The sequence below is a fragment of the Macadamia integrifolia genome, chromosome 8 (assembly GCF_013358625.1).
Source record: "Macadamia integrifolia cultivar HAES 741 chromosome 8, SCU_Mint_v3, whole genome shotgun sequence".
Lineage (NCBI taxonomy): Eukaryota > Viridiplantae > Streptophyta > Magnoliopsida > Proteales > Proteaceae > Macadamia > Macadamia integrifolia.
In genome coordinates this window covers 15,578,265-15,602,075 of record NC_056564.1, presented here as the reverse complement: position 1 = coordinate 15,602,075, position 23,811 = coordinate 15,578,265, and the positions used below count along the sequence as shown (strand labels likewise).

Sequence of the window (23,811 nt, the reverse complement as noted above, 5' to 3'; positions counted from 1 at the left end):
TTGTCATCCTCTCATTATCCACATCCAACAGCAATACATTGAATTTCTGGTAAATCAATCAGCGGAAGAAATGGCAGGTCTCCACGTGGCATCCACAGCTGACACAACTAATTATTACTCTTCAGACTAAGTATTTGTTTACTTTACCATAAGTTAGTGTGGATTTGTATTAGTGTGAAATCCGGAACTCTCTGAAAGTGTGGGTTTGTAATAGTTTGAAGTCCGTGGATTTGTGCTAGCTTAAAGTCCGTCTGTCGTGACTCGTGAGTGGGTCTATAAAAGGGCAATACCCCTTCAGTTGTAAGATAAGATTTATGCAATATAAGACTCAAGTTTCCTCCTAGTATCATCCAATGGTTCAAATTGGCCACATCATTCTTCCACTGGCCCAAGAGTAGGCACCACGTTGTGAGGGTCAGTCCATCTTTTAATAACAGATAATCCCTCTCATTCTTTTGTATTCCTACCAAAATTTGAATCTTCGTGTTTAGCTATGGGAGCACAGGGACTTCCTGTGAGCACAAAGGGATTTCCTTCGTCAGTCAGTGGCTGCCATTCCATGAGAATCTATCTATGTGTAGACTACACAACTGCACTTCTCTGACTGCGATACAAACTTGGACTACAGAAGACTATCCATTCAGTGAGCTGGTCCCCTTCCCATGTCTGCCCCTCAAAAATTTAAATTCCCTGGGAATGCTGTGACTATGTCTCAGACTCTCAGCTTGTATACTAAAGAACCACCTCAAAGTAAAGGTACAAAGAGATCTACTGTACTGAACTGAACTTCCACCTCAAATACAAGACAAGCCCAAAAACTATGCAGAAATGGAGATCCACTTTGCACTATCACTCATGGTCATATTCCCATAATCTTCAACAAAGAAGGCTCAGAAAGATTGCATTGGCAACAATCCTATACACTAGCAAAAGGTGCAGCTCAAAGGTCCTATAGTTCCTATTTGACCAGATGACTGCAGATGGTAGGCTAGTAGCAAAGGATTCCACATCTGATTTTACCAGGTGCATAGTTGTCACGGCGCCAAGGCGAACCAAGGCGGTAGAGGGTTGTCTAAGCGCTTAGGTGAGAAGGCGCCCGCCTTAGGGCGAACTAGGCGAACAAGTGTTATTTTTTATTTTTCCTATTTTCTAACATTATTTAGTAAGTTATATATACCTTGTATCATAAAAAATCAAGATTAAGCCACATCAAGTCATTAAAAATCAACATTTAGCCACATCAAACCATAAAAAATTAACATGAAGTCATATTAAGTTATAAAAAATCAACATTTAGAAAAATGCTCTAATTCTATAATAAGTTTGACTGGTCAAATGATTTTATTTTTACATGAGACTTTTTGTATTAGTTATAATATAAAACCAGCTTTCTAACAAGTCTAAGATTACTTAAATCTGAGTTGCAATGACAAAGTAATGCTTTAGTCAAACTTATTTTTAAGTGCGCGAATACTGTTAAAATCGCCTGAATGAAAATAATTTTATGAATATCAAAACAAAATATTTTTTTACCGGACTTTTGGTTTTTAGCAATGTTTTAACATGATAGAATTTATAAAATTTTCATAATTGAGAAAAACCCTAGCATTTAAAAGTTGAAAATCGTCCCTATAACCAAAATCCAGTTTTTGTTCTTGGATTGGGGGGTTGACTTTTTTTCCTTTTGGAATTTGATTTTTAAACTATTTTTATTGGATTCAAATAGGGGGTATTTGCTTATTTATGAATAATATCTTAAGTAAATGAAATAACAAATATTAAAAACATTTACTTGAATGATATTTGGCATAAATAAGTGCCGAAATAGAAGGCAACATGCAGTGCAACAAGGCGGCTGTCGCCTAGGCCCCAGGCAAACCGCCTGGACGCCTAGGCGACGCCTTGACAACTATGATTGATGCACATCTTAGAAGGGTTCATCATCATCCACACAAACTTTTGGTGAGGATCCATAGGAATATCAACAGGTCTGGATGCAAGCATCCTAGTATCAGATAGAAGATCCACCACATACTTCCTTTGAGACAGACTGATACCTTTCTTGCAGCGGATTACCTCAATCCCATGGAAATAATGAAGTTGGCCTAGATCCTTTGTCTGAAAATGGTGCTAGAGATGATTTTTTACTTCAGGAATTCCTGCCTTATCATTACCAGTCAAAATAATGTCATCAACATATACAACCAAGAAAACAAGTTTATCACCTCTGCGACAAACAAACACAAAATGATCAGAATAACACTGAGAAAACCCATATGTAACTATGGTAGCACTGAACTTGTCAAACCATGCCCAAGGAGACTGTTTCAACCCATATATAACCTTGCGTAGATGACACACACGACCTGTGCTCTCCCCCTGAGCAACGCACCCCAAAGGTTGCTCCAGATACACCTCCTCCTGTAGATCACCATACAAAAAGGCATTCTTGATGTCCAACCAAAATAAGGGCCAATCAAAGTTGACAGCAAGAGAAATAAGAAGGCAAACAAAATTCAGTCTAACAACCGGGGAGGTCTCAAAGTAATCTACACCATATGTCTGAGTATACCCCTTAGCAACCAGACGGGCCTTCAACCGCTCAACAGAGCCATTAGAATGATACTTAATAGTGTACACCTAACGACACTTCACCAGGTCCTTACTAGGAGGTAAATCTACTAGGCTCCAGGTACCACGACTCAAAAGAACATCCATTTCTACATCTATGGCAGCCTTCCATTTAGGGACACGGAGGGCCTCAGTATGGGTACGGGGAATAGGGTTGGTGGAAATGGATAGGGCAAGACCATGGATAGGAGGGGGAAGATGAGATAAAGACATAAAATTATCAATGGGGTAAACAACCATAGATTTGTGAGTGCAAGAAAGAGTACCTTTCCGGTGCGCAATTGGTAAGTCATCAGACGGAGGAGGAAGAGGAGCTTCACCTAAGGAAGCCGGCAGTGGAAGGAGTGAAGAATCCGGAGTAATGACCTCGCCACTTAGTTGTCCAATCTTCTTCCTACGCTGATAAACCTGTAGAGGAGGGGAGTCACTAGCACCAAGAGCAGCAGGGAAGGGTGTAAGGGAGCGTATGGGTGGTGGAGATGGAGAAGACCACTCTACACTAGACGAGGACACTGGAGGAGGGTAGAATGAAGTACCTTCAAAGAGGTCACATTAGCACTGACAAAGTTCCTGTGTAGTAGGGTCATAACACTTATACCCTTTTTGAGTACGAGAATAGCCTAAAAAAACACATTTAGTAGACCTAGGAGACAACTTATCAGCCTACATGTGCAAATTATGAACAAAGCACACACACCCAAAAACCCGAGGAAGAACAGGAAAACTCGAGAAATTACGAAACATAACAGAAAAGGGAGATTTGTCGGACAAAACAGAGGATGACATGCGATTAATCAAATGACAGGCAGTTAGGATACCATCACACCAAAAATGTTTAGGAACATGCGTGTGCAACATCATGGCTCGGGCAACCTCAAAAAGGTGCCGATTTTTACGCTCTACTACTCCATTTTGCTGTGGAGTATAAGCACAACTAGTTTAGTGGATCATCCCATGAGTATCACAAAAATCAGAAATATCAGTTTGAGCATATTCTAAAGCATAATCAGAATGAAAAATTTTAATAGGAATGCCGAGTCTTTATTTCATTATGGAACTTTTTGAATGCATGTAAAATCTCAGACATGTCCTTTAATATGTAAAGCCATATAAGGCGGGAATGATCATCCACAAATGTCACAAAATACCGAAACCCAAATCTATTACTGACTTGCAAGGACCCCATACATCAGAGTGGACTAAAGAAAATAAAGACGGACTACGAGACACAGCGAGATGAGAAAGACACACGGTGATGTTTTCCCAACTCACAAGCCTCACACTCTTAACCTAGGAGTAGACTTAAAACTAGGAAATAAAAGCTATAACCTAGAAAGCACCAAATGACCTAAATGACAATGCCATTGGAAAGGAGTAATGTCCCCAACAGCCGTAGCAGCAGCAGAAGAGGTAGGACAGCCACTGTTGAGGTAATATAATCCATTCTTTTCACGCCCTCCACCAATCTTCTTCCTCGTGAAGATTCCGAAAGACACAACAAGAAGGAAATAATGTTACTGAGCAATTTAAAGAACTAGTTAATTGACTCACAGAGAGAAGACTTAATGAAAATTAAAGAACATGTTAGACAGAAGATAGGTTTATGGATGGGGTAGGTAAAATAGAACCGTGTCCAAGAACCGGTGTTGAAGCACCATTAGCAAGGATAACAGAATTCGAACTGGTACTAGTAGAAAAACTCTTAAAAAGTGATGACTTACCGGTCTTATGGGCAGAAACACCTGAATCAATGATCCAAGGAGTAGATATAGTAGTAAGGAGGGTTGAGGCACCTGTGTGGGCTAGGATAGGAGCGGATGTAGACGCACCATTGGATGTATTACAGGATGTCTCAAGAGTGTGCAAGCACCGGAGCAACTGATTGATGTCATCGTGCAGACTAGTAGAGGAATCTTCTGAGGAAGGTGTAGGCTTAGTAGCAACTGGAGACATTGTGTCAGTACCATCATCCGACACTACATGATTAGCCAACTAGGTTGCCCATTCTGACTTGCCATGCTTGGCCCAACAAGTCTCAACTGTATGATTAGGCTTCCCACAATATGTGCAATGTCGAGCAGTACGAACAGATGATTGTCCAGTAGACCCCCTACCAGTAGAGCCACGTCCGCCCCAACGACTGTGACAGCGGCCATGGTTAGCAACAAAAGCAGAGTTGTCTTTGGAAGACTGATCAGGCTTGGTGGAGGAGGTGATACACTGCAACCGAGAATAGGCATCATTCAAAGTAGGAACCGTGTCACCCGCAAGTGACTCTTCACAGCCTTCAGATCATTATTCAGGCCAGCCAAAAACTTGGAGATAAAAAATTCATTACGCTGAGCCTTCAGCTTGTCAATATCAGTGGTCAAGGGCTGGAAAACATTGAGTTTTTCCACCATTCCCCTGAATGTATTGTAATACTCTGAAAGAGATTTTTCAGACTGGAAAAACCAAAACAGTTTCTCATAAATATCATAAATTCGTGTCATGTTCTTTTCCTGAGAGTAGGTTTCTCGTAAATCATCCCATACTCCCTTTGCAGTAGAATGGAACATGACATTGGTAGCAACTACATCAAGACCATATTGTTCCATAACCAGATCAAAATAAGAGCATTCTCCTTCAGCCAATTATCATAACCAGTGTCAAAATATAGAGGTGGATCAGAAGTAGTATACTTGAGTTTTTCCTTGACCATCAGATACACTATTACCGATTGAGCCCACAGAAGGTAGTTGGAATTACCCTTGAGCTTGATGGAGGTAATCTGGACATTAATGTTGTCCGAGGTAGACGAGGCAATAATAGGGGTGCTAGTAGTAGGAGTAGTCATGTCTTTAGTCTCATCCATGAGAATCAATTACTAAACAGAAAAACCAGCAGCAGCAAGCAATCGGACTCCACAAACAGCAACAGAAAATTGATCCGATAGGGGCAACAGTTAGGGTCGAACCAGCCTTGATAGAAGCCCAACCAAACCTGCTCGAGAAGGTAGTAATATAGGAAGATAAACCAGCGGACAGCAGCACTTCAATATCAACAGTTACTCAGTTCATAAATAGGGGCAGCAGCAATAAAAACTGCAGACACAGGGGAAGCAGCCATAAAAAAATAGGGAGGGAGACTTCTCGACCTCAACCAATACACATACTAAGGAAGTATTAATAAAAAAGAGAAGAGACCTAGTTTTTCTTATGTTATGATAACTAGGTCAACCAGGTAGTAGTTGCAGCAAGGAGCTAGGTTGAAATCAGCAGCGATGATCTGTATTTGCCAATCGATGTGATTTAGACCTGCTCTGATACCATGTTGCAATGGAAAAACCTTGCAACCAAAACCAGAAACGAGAAAAGAGAAGAAGAAGAGAAGAGAAGAAGAAAAATAAAAGAAAGAGAGACCGAAAGCTGTCCAGAAACAAAGCAGCCTGCGATCAGTCCAGAATAGACTGATCGCATGTCAATATGTTGTATACATATTGCATAAAACCAAAGGAGAAAATACATAAAAGCCCCTCACTAAGCCGCAGCCCTAAATTACCCAAATATGGACCCGATAGGACCAAAAGGCCCCTATCGGGTCCTGGTTCTGACGCTAATCCCTTATCGGGAATAGCTCTACTTCTCAACACATTTTAAATGCAAAAGCTTCCTATAACCAGTAAGGTTTTCATTTCTGCTCAAGTTTAATTTTCTGGAGTTTTTCTTTTTCCTCTTGTTCTCATGCAGTCATGCAGTACCTAAAAGGTAGCAAGAATTTTGCATATTCAGGAATATATTTTCACACGGAGCAAATTGAGCACTGTTAGGATTTCCATTTTAATTTAGGGAGTTAGAACTATATCATCCTTCAGCTAAAGTCATTAAATTCTTCGTCTGAAAACTTTGTATTAGTTATGCACAAGAATGGTTATTCATGGGAAGCTGGTAACTCGCTCATCTCAGTTGGAGACACAAACTTGCCTTCATAAATATAAAATTGAGAATGTATTCCACTGAGATGATGGTAACTCATCACCAACTAGATGTAAAAGCCTTGACAAAAATGAAATAAGATTCCTAATTCTTCAAAAGTACCAAATAAAATCGTTTGGCTGCTAAATACCAAATTCCTAAAATTCAGATATTTATTTTTTTCCATGTTATTGACAACTTTATAATTTATTGCGCTTGTAGAGATATTTCATTTTCAATTGTTGAATGCATCATTTGTGTGCTCACCCAATGTTACTGTTTTGTCCACGGGAAAATGGTTCCATAATTGTAATTGTTATTATTATATATGTTTCCATAGTACCAATTGTGCTTTTGGGGCTGATGGATAAGGTTGCTTCTACCCATTTGAGTCTTGTAAGGCTAACTTTTAAGATTACATTCGCTTGTTCTAAGTAGTATAAACAGTAATAAAAAATAAAAAATAAAAAAATAAAAAAATTAAAAATTAAAAGTAAACAATGATTTATACCATGGTGTCAAGTCTTGATACAATACAACTGATATAATCTGGATATGTATTGCAATTGGCCATATCGACATGATACAGAGTTGACCAACAAAAAGGGGAAGAGTATTTTTGATACGTCTCCTGATACCAATACTTCACACCTTGCTATCAACCATTAGTCATTCTTTGTAAAGTTCATGATTTTAGATGTTGTAAGTACCTACGGAGGTATAGTGCATAGATATTATCTGCAGGAATCTTTCTTCTTTCCCAATTTGAGTCTTCTTAAGCAAAGGGATAGCAGATTATAGTTAAAAAAAAAAGCTAAAAAACTGATGGAAATACTATTCCCCAAACAACATTTGCAGAAGCGAGCCTAATATTTATTCAAAAGATGTTGAATGCAGCCAAACCAACAGAACTGAAATATCCAAAGATTCCCGAAGGCCACAACTTCAAATAATTAGAAGAATGAGAAGTGCAAGATTAGGTGTAGAGAACACACCAAGAGCTATTGCCAGGTTGATCAATGCTGTTCTCCATATGTCCAAGTATTGCTCAAAGAAGATATAAAAAACTGAATATGGAAAGATCTCAATCTGTATAAGAAGTTAATGTCAGTGCAGTGAAAGTACATGGACTACGACAGCCACAGCCTGAAATTTGATTCCATTGCATTGCCTAAAACTATTTGCAACATCTGCAAAGTAAAATAAAGATGAATTCTAGCTCGTATTTTTAAGAAAATTTCTAGCTTCATTAGGTATTCATTAGAGTAGGTATGGACATTCTACCTGGCCGTCCGTCTTGCATTTTTCAGGCATTCTGGTCCACCTAACAAAATTTGACCCTTTATTTGTTGAAAGATTAGGGCTACCATTATGAAGATCAGTACCTTGTAATTTGGGAGGGGTCTTATGGGTTACTAGTAAGTAGGGCTTCGTGTAGTCAGGTCCAACCCCCTTTACTTGGGCTGTAATTTACTTTTTCCTTTTTCTTACCGATGAATGGCTGAGGGAATGCCCAGGGCCCTGGGTTGTTCTGGGGAAAAAAAGGAAAGAACCGAGTAGGTATGGATGTATCGATTTCCCAAGACTAAAGGTTCATCAGAAAATCCTAGCTTTATAGTTTGAAAGAAATGTTCTTCAGGGACTAGAAATATTTCTCACAAATCTTGGAGTTGGTTCTCACATGAAAGGGAGGATTGCTTCTCCCAGGATTATCAAAAGCTCATATTGATTGCTGTGGTTATAATGGCAGTTTAGTTTATTGACTATTACATTCCCAGGGTGGTACACAATTCTAAAGGCAGTTCATTCCTTGTGATAATCATGTCCCAAGCTAGTGGTCATTACCTCCTGAAAAAAGACATTCTCTCTAGATCAATTAGCTTAAAAAATATTGCATCTCCCGCTTAGGACACTTTCTAGAAGGTTTCAAAGTTACATAGGGGAAAAGTGCATTGGGATGGTACTCGTTGCCTGCGGATATATTTCTAATTCCAAGGATTGCATAACAGGCTGGATGTTTCATGTTTTTTGAAGTAACCAGTAATCCAATTTCAGACTGATAGGGATTCCTTCCTAGAGATCTCTTGCTAATTTTTTTTTTTTTAGGTTTCACATCCTTTGTATGTGCATATATTTTAAACAAAATTTTTGGGTGCTTTTTCATTTGAAAATGAGATAAATTATTCAGATACTTATCAGCCTGGAAAGTAGCTTTTGAACTTTATCGGGAATATTTTTTAGGACACAAAACGCAACAGCTGTAGGCGTACAATGCTTATGGGTATAATATGAAATTATGAGTAGTGGCCATTGATATGCATTTGGCAATAATGGAATTTAATTATCATGAGGAAGCATCCGCATGCGAGAAGCTAAATAGATAGGAAGAGGGAGAGGAGGAAAAAAAAAAAGGAAAACTAATTATTCCCTTCTGCAACCTTATTCACACACACATGACAGACTGACAACAAAGATAAGGAAACAATTCCTATAGGTAGCACTTATACTTACCTGTAAAGAATCAGAAACCATAGAGCTGAATTCTCGTGCAGCACGCATTGAGTTGACATAGTCACTCTGATATATCAGAGGCAGATTGGCTAAAATGAGAAGCACGAATCATGCTACCAACACCATGAAAATAAGATTGTAGTAAAAGAAAAGCAGGTGGGAAAAAAGAGGGCGTACTTGTTTGTTGAGTGGTGTATGGTATGTACGGAATTCAGATGCATGAATCACACCCCTTTCATAACCTGATAATAAAATCTAAGAAGTTAAGATGATGAAGAACTACAACAAAACTAGTCAAATATGAGTTTCAACCAAGATAAACTCATACAGACCATTCAGATCCACACTGCTTGTATAAGCCCCATGTCCACCCTTCGCACAATCAGCAGATGGTAGGGCATTGAGGAACCAAGGAAGCTTCTCCCTAAATTGTGCCGTAGATGGGCGATCATTATGCAAGTCTGAGTGAAGGAAGCACTGAAACCATCAACAAATGTTTTCTTCAGTCAGCAACAAGAATCCTTTCACTTCATTGATCAAAGAGATGATAGCGGTAGTTGATAAGCTACAGAACCTATAGATCCCATAACAAAATAGTATGATCCATACATAGATAAACCTATCAACACAAACCACAAGACTCAATGTCATTCATACAGCAAAGAATTCCAGCTGGAAGTAAAACCACTCGAGTCTACCCTAATTAACTCTTTATAACTAATCCCCTATCAGCTAACCACTAGGCGATATTAGCACATTCTTTGTATAAGTTAGGATTGTCTTCGAATTTCTGTTTCTCTCCTTCCATAAACTCAAAACCAATAGGCAGATCTGTTCACCGCAATGAGACAATTTGGCTTGTGAGAAAACAAATTCACCACATTTCAGACCATGTCAGATGAACCCCTATTATATTTGCCAAAAAAAAAGAAGGGGACAGGAATCCCATCCAAATATAGTAGTAACAAAACTCATTTTTTGGCACTATTTACACATGCAGACATCATCAATTTGTCTTCGTGTGTGTGTTTTTGCTGAATTTATTTAACACATGTAAATTGCTATTGAATATCATTCATACAGATAGGACATGAGGAAGCTGAAAAATAAACAGTACCACTATCAGTCAATCCTAAAGCATTAATAAACCAAAAGCAAAAATACTAATACATAAAGCATGTTAAAGAATGGAGTGAATTCGAATAGGATTACCGTGGTGCAATCTTTGCAAACCCCACCCAGGTCACAAGAACCTTGATCAGGTGAACAGCAAGGAGGCTGCAGCAGCATATTAGCATGCTTTAGTATATCTTAAATCACAGAAAATACCAGTAAAGGCTCAGTGAGACAGATAATGTGATTGAATTCAATGCCTAAAATCATACTCGCAAATGTCACAACAGATCATACCCAATAAGCACATCAAAGTTCAGTAATCATCATGTTTTGATTCATGTTTTGATTGTGAACCATTATAAACCATACCAATAGCATGATCAACCACGAAGACATTTTAAGACCCAGACATCAAATTGGCAGGGGAGGTCAATCAGGTCAAGCCATCAGAGCAGACCAATGTTCCAACTCATGTTGATCTGCTGAGTAACAGTATATTGAATGGAAACATTAGAAAGTGTGGGTGGAAAAGTATGTGGTTGGCATGATAGACCCAGGATTGAATCTAATCTATCACCACACCATGGCCTGCAGTCTTGTGCTCCTAAAATGAAACACCACCCAAAGCATCTTCTCCAAATGGGGCTTCACTCCCTCCCATTAAGGTTCCAGCCGGGGACCCGGGGTAGGCTACCAAAACAGATATATTATACTGAATATTGAAATGCGTAACATCTTAAAATATAAAATTTGAGGAAAATATGTGGAAAACCCCCCTTTATTTTGGCTGTCCTCCCTCAATCTTCATTTTTGTTCCATTCTATAAGGATTCTTCATTGCATAAGCCTTGATATGAGATTGAGAAAGGAGCGTTTTTATGCATTCCAATGGTGAAGTAGGCTGAAGCTGATGATTTACAGACACCCAAAGGCTGACCTTGTATGTGGCAGCACCTGTTCCTTTAGAATAAAGTATCAGCTGATCCAAACCTGGATCTTTAAGAGGAGATACCAAGTACCAACACAGATCAGTATGGACCAGAGAACTCAAATGAAGCATCATCTGATACAGAGGGGGAAATCCTGAAATTGCAGCGTACAGTAGTTTGGATTGTCCTACCAAATACTGATCTATATTGACTTATTCTTAAAACCATGCTCAGAATTTAGCACCCAATCTGATACATCGGCGAAGCAACACAACTGACTTTATTGAAAGAAATTTATATGATCTAATTTTCAGTTTAGTATATGAATATCAAGCTGATAATGGTAAGAACAAAAATAAAATGAGTTGCTGCATGCATGGAAAGTATGATCAGAATACTTAACCTGATCATCGGGGGGGCAATAAGTCCCATTTGTATATTTCCGGCAACAACCGAAAGCTTCTGGAGATAACCATACAAGGAAGTCATCAAGCCATGAAGCAGCAGGCTTAGCAATGTAGCTTGATTCGGGTACTAAAGATGCTCTAGCTATCTGCACAAGGTGGAAATTTTCAGCATGAAGTAAGCCCCAGTAAAGCATAAGAAAAGGGGGGTCAGGAGGAAAAAAGGAAACAAAGAAAATAAATAATAGTATACTGCATAGTTGTCAAGGCATTCAGGTGCCTTGATCGACTCGAGTCTAGGCCCCCTCCAACACCTTGGGTCACCCATATATAGAGAGATGATTAATTATTTGACTAAGCAACCATTTGCACATAAAAAAACCAATCCGTGGTGGTTAGTTGTCAGTAGTCATTTTCAAAAATTAACGACTGTTCTTAGGCTTTCTCTTCCTGGTGTTTTGGACAGGGTTTTCTAATGAATAAAACTTCAATAGATCCATAATCCATTTAATTTCCGAGTAATTGAGTTTGCTGTAATGTTTGGTGATACGGCCAAATTGACTGCCCAGTAGGGTAAGGACACACGTCTCGCACCTGGACGCGTGTCACCCACCTGATAGAGGCTGCAAGGACTCTACCACGTTAACTGCGTGAAGAGAATATCCCCACGAAGGGGATAGGACGTATCCGAGTAGAACTCTAAAAGGAAAGGAGGTGGACCCAAGGAGGACTCCTCCAAGGAAAAGGGAAACCCGAAACCCGAAACCCTAAACCCTAAAAGCTATATAAGAGGGCCCGAGAAGAAGGAAGAAGGTAAGCATCAATACCCACACCATTACTCCTGTAACAAAAACTGTGCGGCCGATCCCTAACTTGAGCGTCGGAGGACTAACCCTGGACAAAGCTCCGGGCCTCTACCGTCTGTGCTTGTGTAGGATCAGCCTATACGGATTTTCGGCAGCAACAGATTGGCGCCGTCCGTGGGAACGACAGTAATGGTGGGGAGAACCTACAATCGTAAGAAGACAAGAGCGGCATCGAACATAAACGTGGGGGAGGAGGAACCTTCAGGAGGGCTCCCTCCCTCGACGGAAATTGGACGAGAAAGGGGGAACGATGATCGGGAAGGTTCCGTGAGGTACCAGCGTTCGGCCGGATATTCATTGTGCAGAGATAGTAATCCTCCGCCCCCTCCTGGAGCCCAAGAATATGTGACAAGGGAGCAGTTCGAAGCCCTCCAGGACAAATATGACCGAATGGCCGAGGCAATGAAGGAGGTCTCCAAAGCTGTCTCCCAGAAGACCGGCGGAGCATCGCGAGGCCACCATATCCAGCCCGAGAGAGCTCAAGACAAAGACCGGAGCAGTACAGGATCGATAAGGTCCGGTCATAATTTTCGAAACCAAGCAATGAGGGAAAGTCCCGCACCCAGGGGGAAGACGCGGCACCCAGCTGGAGACCGACATGAGGAACCACGCCAATGAGGAACCACGCCAAGGAGACGAACAAAGGCACGAGGACTCGGGGTTAAAGCAGATGATCCAGGACCTGAAAGATGAGATCAAGAAGGTGGCAGAAAATCAGACGAGAGCTCGCGATCAAGAACTCACTAATGACACAGCCCTAGCTAATGAGGTCATGAGGGACCCGTTCTCGATCAGCTTTCGCTACCCAAGTATGACACTTACGACGGGTCTGGGGACCCCGTCGATCATCTGGAAGGCTTCAAGGTAGCCATGCAGTTCCATCGAGTCTCGAAAAACATTATGTGTCGCGCCCTGCCATTAAAGTTCAAAGGAGCGGCAAGGCTACGGTACAACCGTCTGTCGACGAAGTCGATCCATAGCTTCAGCGATCTAGGTTACTTCTTCGTGAAGGGATTCTCCAGTAGCCAACCCCTTCAGAAGACTACGTTGAACTTGACCAACATCAAGCAACATGAAGGAGAATCACTGCGGAACTACATGAAGCGCTTCCAACAAGAAAAGATCACGATCAGACATCTAGACCCGAAAGAAGAGTTCACAGCCCTGCTGGGAGGCGTCAAGGATAAGGAGCTAAAAAGGTCTTTGGCGAAGCAAACACCTAGGAGCCTAGCCGAGCTGAGAGCTCGATGCGATAAGTACATCCAGATGGAAGAAACCCTTCAAGCCGATGAAGAAGCCGAAAGGAAGACGGGAAGAAAAAGGATCTCTAGGGGCGATGACAAACCCTCTGAAGAAGGAAAAAGACGAAAGTCTGAGCGCAGTCGGGCACCCAGTCCACCAAGGAAGTTCGAGAAATATGCACCCCTGAACCGGAGACGAACGGATGTACTGATGCAGATAAAGGACTCCCCGGATGCCAGAGCCATGAAGTGGCCAGGGAAGATGGGACGGCACCCCGAAAGACGCAATATGGACAGGTATTGCCACTTCCACAGAGACCACGGCCACGACACCGAAGATTGTTGGCACCTCAAAGGGGAGATAGAAGGAATGATCCGAAGAAGATATCTAGGCCGATTCGTGGACTGCGAAAAGGAGGATGCCCAAGACAGTAATGACCGTAGGGATAACCGTCGGAGAGATGGCAGAGGCCGCTATAAAAGAAGGGGGCCCACCCGCAGAGGCAATCAGGAACGGCGAAGGGACCAGACACCCGAGGAAGCTGACCATCGCCTCCGAGATGAGAATAAGAGCCCAACTAGAGTTATAGCGACCATTTGTGGAGGCCTAGCCGTTGGAGAAAGTTCAGTCTCGGCCAAGGAAGCAAAATCCTATGCGAGAAGCGTGCATATGGCTGAATGGTCGAACAAGAAGGCGAGGATGGGGACGGTTATTTCCTTCTCAGACGACGATCTGGAAGGGGTGCACACCCTTCACGACGATGCCCTGGTAGTCACCATGACTATAGCGGATTGCAGAGTGAAGAGGATCTTAGTGGATAACGGCAGTTCAGCTGATATCCTGTTCCTAGAAGCTTTCCGGAAGATGGGCCTAGACGAAGGAAAGTTGAAGAAAGTTGAACACCCGTTGCAGGGATTCTCCGGCGTCCCAGTAAAAGTGGAAGGATCGATTGAGTTGACAGTAAGAGCCGGCACCGGAGATCGCGAAGTAACAGTCATGATCAACTTCCTAGTAGTAGGCATTACCTCGGCATACAACGCCATACTAGGGAAGGTTGGTTTGAACCTACTAAAGGCCGTCATCTCCACCCCCATCTCAAGATGAAATTCCCAACCAAGAACAGGGTCGGGGAATGTCGAGGCGATCAGGAGGCATCCCGGAGGTGCTACGCCACCACCTTGTGGGGAAGAGAAAAGGCGAGCGAGGCGCTCCCAATAGAAGATCTGCGCGATGACGCCAGTTATCAACGGGGGGAGCCGGCTGAAGATCTGGTACAAGTCGAGGCCGAAGAGGGGGATAGCGCTCAGCAATTCCAGATCGGGGCTACAATGCCAAGGCAACAGCGAGAAAAAGTCGTCTCATTCCTCCAAAACAACTCTGACGTCTTCGCTTGGTCGGCTTCAGACATGCCTGGAATAGATCGAGAGGTAATAGAACATCATCTGAATGTTAACCCGACGAAGAAGCCGGTGCAGTAGAAGAAGAGGACTTTCGCCCCCGAAAGGCAACAGAAAATAGACGAAGTAGTGAAGATGCTGAAGGCCCAGTTCATCCGGGAGATCCAATACCCGGAGTGAATATCCAACATGGTGATGGTCCCGAAAGCAAATGGAAAGTGGAGGATCTGCATCAACTTCACCGACCTGAACAAGGCCTGCCCGAAGGACGCATACCCCCTGCCGAAGATAGACCTCCTCATTGATGCCACGACAGGATACGAGGCGCTGAGCTTCATGGATGCATACTCGGGGTACAATCAGATCAAAATGTCAAAGGCTGATGTCCCGAAAACATCCTTCGTGACCGAGGGAGGACTGTACTGCTATGAAGTCATGCCCTTCAGGCTAAAAAACACAGGGGCCACCTATCAAAGGTTGGTGAATAAAATCTTCAAGGGGATGATCGGCAAAACCACGGAAGTGTACGTGGACAATATGCTCGTAAAAAGCCTGAAGGCGGAACGACACATTCAAGACTTAGAAGAGGCGTTCCAGGTGCTGAGGCGGTACGGCATGAAGCTGAACCCGGCAAAGTGTGTATTCGGAGTAGCCTCGGGAAAGTTCCTCGGCTTCATTGTCTCGGAGAGGGGAATTGAAGCCAACCCAGTGAAAATACAAGCCATTCGGGATATGAGGTCACCCCAGAATGTGAAGCAAGTCCAGGAGCTAATAGGTCGGGTCGCCGCCCTAGGACGATTCATGTCTCGGTCAACTGACAAGTGCCTCCCCTTCTTCAAAGCACTGAAGGGGACCAAAAAGTTCGAATGGACGGAGTGCGAAAAGTCCTTTGAACAACTGAAGGAGTACCTGGCCGCACCCCCACTGCTGACGAAGCCAAACACCGAGGATACCTTGCAGTTATACCTTGCTGTATCAGCAGTGGCGGTAAGCACAGTACTGACGAAGGAAGAAGGCAACAACGGCCAATATACTATGTCAGCCGAACCCTGCTAGATGCCGAAACAAGATACAGAAAGACGGAGAAAGTGGCGTATGCCCTGGTAACAGCGGCAAGAAAGCTGAGGCCCTATTTTCAATCAAATACGGTATGCGTACTCACATACCAGCCCCTGAAGAAGATACTACAGCGGCCAGATTTGTCCAGTCACCTGATAAACTGGGCCATAGAGTTGGGAGAATTCAACATCCAGTACAAACCGAGAACCGCAATTAAAGCACAGGCCCTCGCAGACTTCATCGCCGAGATGACACTCCCTGATGATCCCCAGGAGATTGCTGAGGACCGAGGAGAAAAGGCTTGGACATTGTACGTGGATGGTGCTTCCAACAACGCAAAAAGCGGCGCAGGAATCATATTGGTCAGCCCCGAGGGTTTCAAGATAGAATACGCCCTACGGTTCGACTTCGATGCCTCCAACAATGAAGCAAAATACAAAGCGTTAATAGCCGGAATTAATCTGGCTAGGGCTTTGATGGTACAGGAGCTGGTGGTGTATAGTGACTCACAGCTCGTAGTACAACAGGTGAATGGAGACTACAAAGCCAAGGAACAAAGGATGGCTGGGTACTTGAAGACAGTGCGAGAAAGAATAACAACCTTCAAGGATTTTGCGATAAGGCAGGTGCCACGGGAAGAGAATGCTAGTGCAGACGCACTATCGCAACTGGCCACCTCCGACTTCACTGACCTCGGACGATCGGTGTATTTTGAAGTGCTACCACAGCCAAGTACCGAAAGACCCCGAGAGGTATTACCTATAGGCGAACACGGCCATAGTTGGATGGATGCCATAACCGAATACCTCAAGGAAGGAAAGCTCCCAGCGAATAGGGACGAGGCAAGGAAAGTACGAATGAGGTCAGCACGCTTCCTTCTGAAGGACGAGACACTGTACAAAATATGGTTCACCGTGCCGTACCTCAAGTGTCTGGACCCCGCCGATGGCGAGTACACACTCCGAGAAGTGCATGAAGGGATATGCAACCAACACCTGGGAGCCCGGGCCTTGGCACATAAAGTGTTAAGGCAGGGCCTGTACTGGCTGACAATGAGGAAGGACATGGAATCATTAGTCAAGAAGTATGTCAAGTGCCAGATGTTCGCCCCCATTCCCAGGCTACACTCTACTGAGCTCTCCTCTATCGAGCCCAATACCATTCGCCATGTGGGGAATCGACATCCTGGGCCCATTCCCCCTGGCCACGAGACAAAGGAAATTCGTCGTGGTGGCGGTAGGCTACTTCACGAAATGGGCAGAAGCCGAAGCACTGGCGACGATAATCGAAAAGAACGTAAGGGACTTCCTCCAGAGGGCGGTAGTCTATCGATTTGGAATCCCTCGGGTTGTGGTAACAGACAATAGAACTCAGTTCGCCAACCCGACCTTCTGCTTGTTCTATGATGCCCTCGGCATTGACCACAGGAAAACCTCTGTCAGTTATCCACCGACCAACAGGCTGACAAAGGTAACCAACCGTACACTACTTCAAGGAATAAGAAGAGACTGGATGATGCCAAAGGACTATGGGCAGACGAGTTACACCACATCCTCTGGGCCTACCGCACAACTGAGAGATAGGCCACCGGTGAAACACCCTTCATTTTAACTTACGGCACTGAAGTTGTACTTCCAGTGGAGATAGGGGCCGTAACCCATCGGTTCAGTACTACAATGAAGAGGAAAACAATGGAGGCTTCCGAGCGAATTTAGACCTCTTAGCCGAAGTCAGGGACACCTCGCAAGAAAGGATGGCTGCTTACCAACGAGGCACTACAACACCAAAGTTCGAAAGAACGAGTTCAGAATGGGTGACCTCGTCCTCAGAAGGGTTGAAGTATCAGACCCAAGACATCAAGGGAAGCTAGCTCCAAATTGGGAAGGTCCCTACAGAGTCTCAAGGGTAATACGACCAGGGTCCTATCACCTGGAGACTACGGGGGGAGAAAAGGTACCCCGATCGTGGAACTCTGAGAACTTAAGAAAATTCTATCAGTAGTGAAGTAGCAAGCACACTTGTTTTTGTAATTTTTGCAATTTTTGCTCCTATGCACTTTTAAATTGTAATTCCTCATCCTAAACTCCGGAGAATCTTATTCATGAAAAATACGAAAGTTGGTTTACGGCAATTGAGAGGAATTCTCCTGTCTGGTGACCTTAACTCTGCCGAACGGATACAGCCGAAGGTCCTCACCTCGGTCGGGGGCTCAGGCAAGGGCCGAGCCGAACTGACCGAAGGTTCTCACCTCAGTTGGGGGCTCAGGCAAGGGCCAAGCCGACCTGACCGAGGGTCCTCGCCTCGGTTCGGGACTCAGGCCAATGGCCGAAGGGACCTAACCGAAGGTCCTCAATTTGGTAGGGAGTGGCTACGGTTGAAGGATCTGCCCTCGACTGGATCTTCGGATCAATACCAGAGTTTAAAAGACCCTTCGGCCAGAGCTGAGGGGGAACACAACACTTGGTGAAAACCACGCTTGTTCAAGATCCCTTAAAAATTCATAGCCCTCGGACTCGGAAAACCTCTTGGATAAGCCGAGGGAGCGGGACCGAGCCGTGCTAAAGTAGATGTGCAGATCCTTAGGCTGCCAACAATGGTTTCGGCCTTCTTGCACCTACCTACGGGCTAAAGATCACCTTACCAGAAAGAACACGAAAAAGTGGAAGTCGAAGCATACAAAGGGAAATACATTCATTAAAAAAGACCCGAAGGCCGAGAATACATGAAAAGCCCCGAAGGCTGAGATTACATAAAAAAGATCAGAAGGCCGAGAGTACATGAAGAAGCCCCAAGGCTCATATCAAAAACAAAAAGAGCTCAAAGGCTGAGCCAAGACCTAGGGTGGCTTCAGGGGGCGTCCATCGGATTCAAGGCCTTATCCTCGACATGGTGGGTCTCCAAATCGAAGCCATCGTGACTGGGAGTCGGAGGGACCTCACGTTGCGGCTGAACCTCCCCTTCCTCACTGCAGCCTCCGCCGTCGGCATTGACAACCTCGGTGGCTGATGGGGCCTCCTCAATACACTCCTTTTCGAAGATGAGCCCGTTGTCCTCAAAAAAGACCCCTGGGTAACGCTCGAGGACCCAGTCTCGGACCTCGGTAGCACCCATTGTGAACCCAGGGGCGATGGCACATTTAATCTCTTCCTAAAAGTCCTCGGAGGATCTATACTTCTCGGCCCCTCAGGCCTCGGCCTCATGAACCCTTGCCTTCATCTGCGACTTCAGCTCCGCAAGCTTCCGATCGCATTCCTGGTGCGCGAGGAGGTCCGTTTTTAGGTGCTCCACCTTCTCGAGGACAACCGAACGCTCATTCTCCAGGACCGACTTCTCTCGTTCGGCAACCTCGAGATCTCGGCCCATAGCTTCAGCCCGAACCGCCAGCTGACCCATTTGGTTTTGGGCCTACATAAGACACTGATGGTCAGAATCTTGTGATGATAAATAAACAAAGGTTAAGAGGACCGAAGCTTACCCCGGCCATGAAGATGCAGGCGTTGGTTATCATAGCCGCCGTCCCTTGTCGTTGAGCTTCGGCAGCATCTCGGGGAAGACTGCCCTTCATTACCAGCTTAGGAGCAACATGCCCGACTGCCAACTTGTCTTCCTTGACCGACCACTGAGGGACAAATCCAACTTCGGCCCTCACGTTCCCCACCCTCGGGCTTCTGAAGTCCGCGACGGGGGAGGAGTCTCGGGCAGGCATGTCATGGCCCGGAGCAGCGAGGGCCTGGACTGCCTCAGTGCTTGGTCCCTCGCCCCTAGATCTTTTATTCGGAGTCTCGGAGGAGGGCCCCTTCTTCTCTTTCCTCTTCGGCCTCCCTTATTTAGGCTTGCCTCGCCGCTGCGGCAGCCCTAGCCTCGGCCCTGGAGATTTACACTGCATGAAGAAACGAAGGGAGTCAGTACGAAACACTAACGCCCGAGGGAAATAAACTTGGGCTGGCCTAACTCACCCGGGCTAAGCCTGAATCTGAACAGTATGGCGTCGGACTTAAGGCAGTCGGCCTCGACTGGAGGGCAGGTTTCTTGCAGCCTCGCCATCGCCAACGACTCCGCGTCTGCCCCGGAAAGGGCAGGGGCGGAGTTCACCTCCCTTAGGTCAGGGATATCCCAGACGGTGCCGAAGGGCACCCCCTCGGACGACCTCCCGAAGAACTTTTCCTTCCACCTGTGGATCAACGTCGGGTAACCACTCAGCAGCCGAAGGTCCTTCCGGGGGCAAAAGTAGTACTATCCCGAAAGCCCCTTACAGGCCTGAAGGAAGAAGCAGTTGATGAAGAGAGGGAGGGAGAGAGGCCTTTGGTGCCTTGAGAAAAGGACGACGAAGTTGAGCACCTGCTGCCATCCGTTCGGCGTCAGCTGGGTCAGATAAATCCCATAGTGCCGAAACACTCGGGCGAAGAAGGGATGGAGGGGAAGCCGAAGGCCGGCCTTAAACGCCTCCTTGTACAAGCACAGCTCTTCGGAGTTCCGATAGTTGGCTCGGTCAGACGGTCTAGGCAGCCGGAGCTCGAAAGCTTCCTCCTCCAGTTCCGGCTCATCCATGGTGGATACGATGTGGAAAGCCTCCACCTCTAAGGGTTCCTGGGTCTGGGCTCGAGAATTGAGCATCCTCTCCCTAAATCCTGCACCATTTGAGCCACCCTTGGACCCAGACGGCGAGGCCGCAGACGATGAGTCACGGGCAGAGGGCAAATCGGTGGAGTCCGAGGACATCCCTCGGACCTCCCCTGGAATCCGACGCCTACGGTTAGACTGTCCTCTCCGAGGACGACGAACAAGCCAGAGCTGAACTAACCAAAGGTCCTTACCTCGGTTGGGGGCTCGGGCAGGGCCGAGCCGAACTGACAGAAGGTCTCCACGTCGGCTAACCGAAGGTCTCGGTCGCAAGCAGAACTAAAGCCGAAGGGACGCAAAAAAAAAAAAAAAAAAAAGAGAAAGAAAAGAGAAAAGATAACGAAAAATTTGACTCCTGATACGGCCAAATTGACTGCCCAGTAGGGTAAGGACACGCGTCGCGAACCTAAACACGTGTCACCCACCTGATAGAGGTTGTAAGGACTCTACCACGTTAACCACGTGAAGAGAATATCCCCACGAAGGGGATAGGACGTATCCGAGTAGAACTCTAAAAGGAAAGGAGGTGGACCCGAGGAGGACTCCTCCAAGGAAAAGGGAAACCCTAAATCCTAAAAGCTATATAAGAGGGCCCGAGAAGAAGGAAGAAGGAAGAAGGTAAGCATCAATACCCACACCATTACTCCTGTAACAAAAACTGTGCGGCCGATCCCTAACTTGAGTGTCCGAGGACTAACCCCGGACAAAGCTCCGGGCCTCTGCCTTCTGTGATTGTGCAGGATCAGCTCATACGGATTTTCGGCAGCAACATTTGGTTTCTTAACCCCCAACTACCCCACATAGGGTTTCATAGGATCTAAAACCTTCTGTTTCTGCAGTGCCAGGGAGCATTCCTCTTGTGTAATGAAAATAACATTTCACAAATCAAACTAATTTTCTAACTACTGCTAATATCTATTTTGAGTTGTTTTAAGTAAACTTAGTGGTTCATTAGATACTTGGATTGACCCAACTCTACAGCATTCACGGGTTTAGCAAATTATTGGAGGAGACACTTTCAATCCAAAGGGATATAAGTCCATGTAACCTCAATGTGGACATGTGAAAGAATAAGGATGATGGAGGGAATCAGAGTGAAACAGCTTAAATGCTTTAGCAAAGCCCCAGAAACAAGTACCCTGAAAGTATTAGCATATTAAAACATTTTTCTCCATTAATTCTCAAGTTTCTTTGACATTTGCCAAACTTTCTCTTCATTTTCCCCCTTCAGCTTCTTTTTTTTCAACATTTTCATTTTTCCACAGATTGTGAAAATTCCGAGGATTGTTCCTCTCATTTTGTCTCACAATGACATCAATTTCCATGTTCAACCTATGAATCATGATTGAACTTAGGATTAAAGCCTCAAGGTTTCCGCTGAGGATAATTGGCAACTTATATGGATCTGAAATATGCAAAAAGTCATAAAGCAGTAAAAGCCTGGAATGACACAACAATGACAACATCTTCAAACATTATCTCATTATTTCTATCATACAGCTTTGCATGGTGCTCCTAGTGATAAATGTATATATGCAAATGCTAGTATTGAGAATCTCAAACAAATTAGATCATAGTACTCAAAATTGTTTTTTTTTTTTTTGTAGGAATAATACTCAATTAAACTATGTCTTATCCCAACAAAATGGGGCCGGCGACGTGAATTATCTGTTTGCCCATATAAAATCATTTTGTTGCCAACCCAAATGCGATCAATATATTTTCACACCACTTCCATGTAATTTTAATCAATGCCTTGTCCCTCTAACTCCTCCAATCTGTACCATGACATTCGCTTCTCCTAGCCAATCCATTTGATGGCCTTCATTTTACATGCCCAACCACCTCAAGCAACTTCTCCTTAACTTATCACCTATGAAAGTCACTCCTAAATTATCTCAAACATGTTCATTCTCATTTTATTTTTCTGGTTTGGCCCCTTTATCTCCCAACATTTAGCTCTGTGAACCATGGGCAGACTAATAGCTGCCATATATGATTTTCCTGGAGTTTGAGTGAGTGATTTAGACCATGAATACAAAGAATAAAATGGAAAGCAGTTCTAAAATGCATATATATTAGGTGATACAGCCTGCTGCTAATTTATTACCTCATTTAAAAGAGAATTAGAATCACATTGGCTGATGGAGCATAACTGGTTTGTATGTCTTGAGTATGAACTGCAAAGGGAGGTAAAAAAATCAGCAAAGGACAAAGAAATGAGCTATAATTACTTGTGCCGGATTTATAATAGCCAAGAACAACAACAGGGAGATCTACTTCCACATGATGAAGATGTGCCAATACATTTCCTCTCAATGTCAAGAGTTTCCAAAGAACAGTATCTAACAAGTGATTAATCAATAAAATGCTTGGACAGATAAAACAGCTGAACTGAAGAGGTTTGGATACAATGCTGAAGTAATAATTAGTCAGTATTTAAGTCATTGCTTAATGATTACTGCTTAATCAACTGCACTGTAGCTTAGAAGGGTTATGAGTCCACTTCTTTCAGTTTTCAGTGTAAGAGGGCTCTCTATGCAGAAAAATGAATTTCATACTCCTTGCAGCAGGACAATTTTTGACTAGGGGCAGGAAGCTAGGATTGTTCCTCAGATGCTATTTACCCTCACTTTGAAAGCCACACTGGAGGAATGAAAAACCAGAGAATTTTCCAATTCCGAACATGTTCTTCAGGGACTAGCAGAGACCTTGGTCGGACTCCTATTAAGTAGGATCAGCCTTCATACATACCCATTTCCCCCGTTGGCCCATTCTCTTTTTTTCCTTATGGGAGTCAAGTAGGCAACACTCCAACCTAACTCATCCATGGGTTAATGTCAGTGACATTTGATTTTGTAACCATAGTTGTCAAGGCGTCGCCCAGGCGTCTAGGCGTTTTTTTAGGGACAGGGCGAGGGACGCCATTGGTTATGTATAAAAGGCGGTCGCCTTTGATATCAAGGCGTCCAAAAGGCGTCGCCTTTGGCGCCTTGGACGACGTGGTAGGCAAGGCGGCCGCCTTGTGTGTGTGTGTGTGTTTTTTTTTTTTTTACTTTCACTTAATTATTTGTTTTTTATATT

The 23,811-nt window shown here is 44.2% G+C and overlaps 2 protein-coding genes across 3 annotated transcripts in view; both read right to left on the bottom strand.

Moving 5' to 3' along the window:
• Positions 1–4,623: 4,623 nt before the first annotated feature.
• On the bottom strand, positions 4,624–5,228 carry LOC122086742. The gene is made up of 2 exons (XM_042655718.1): positions 4,896–5,228; positions 4,624–4,851 (listed from the first exon to the last, which is right to left on the bottom strand). The coding sequence occupies exons 1-2, from the start codon at positions 5,226–5,228 to the stop codon at positions 4,624–4,626; spliced, it is 561 nt and encodes a 186-aa protein (XP_042511652.1).
• Positions 5,229–7,514: 2,286 nt separating this feature from the next.
• LOC122086327 (NPC intracellular cholesterol transporter 1-like) overlaps positions 7,515–23,811 on the bottom strand; it is a 116,804-nt gene continuing 100,507 nt past the window's right edge. For both annotated transcript variants that reach the window (XM_042655090.1, XM_042655091.1), the window contains exons 26-32: positions 22,838–22,907; positions 11,543–11,692; positions 10,308–10,373; positions 9,428–9,572; positions 9,273–9,337; positions 9,096–9,161; positions 7,515–7,673 (exon numbers count right to left, since the gene is read on the bottom strand). In XM_042655090.1, the coding sequence (XP_042511024.1) occupies positions 7,530–7,673; positions 9,096–9,161; positions 9,273–9,337; positions 9,428–9,572; positions 10,308–10,373; positions 11,543–11,692; positions 22,838–22,907 (706 nt within the window). In that variant the 3' untranslated portion in view covers positions 7,515–7,529. The remainder of the gene's footprint in view (positions 7,674–9,095; positions 9,162–9,272; positions 9,338–9,427; positions 9,573–10,307; positions 10,374–11,542; positions 11,693–22,837; positions 22,908–23,811) is intronic.

Excerpts from the sequence above, each read along its gene's own strand:
- LOC122086742 (XM_042655718.1), bottom strand. The coding sequence starts at position 5,228 with ATGGAACAATATGGTCTTGATGTAGTTGCTACCAATGTCATGTTCCAT. Across the intron at positions 4,852-4,895 it reads CTGTGAAGAGTCACTTGCGG|TGTATCACCTCCTCCACCAA; the intron begins GTGACACGGTTC and ends TCTCGGTTGCAG.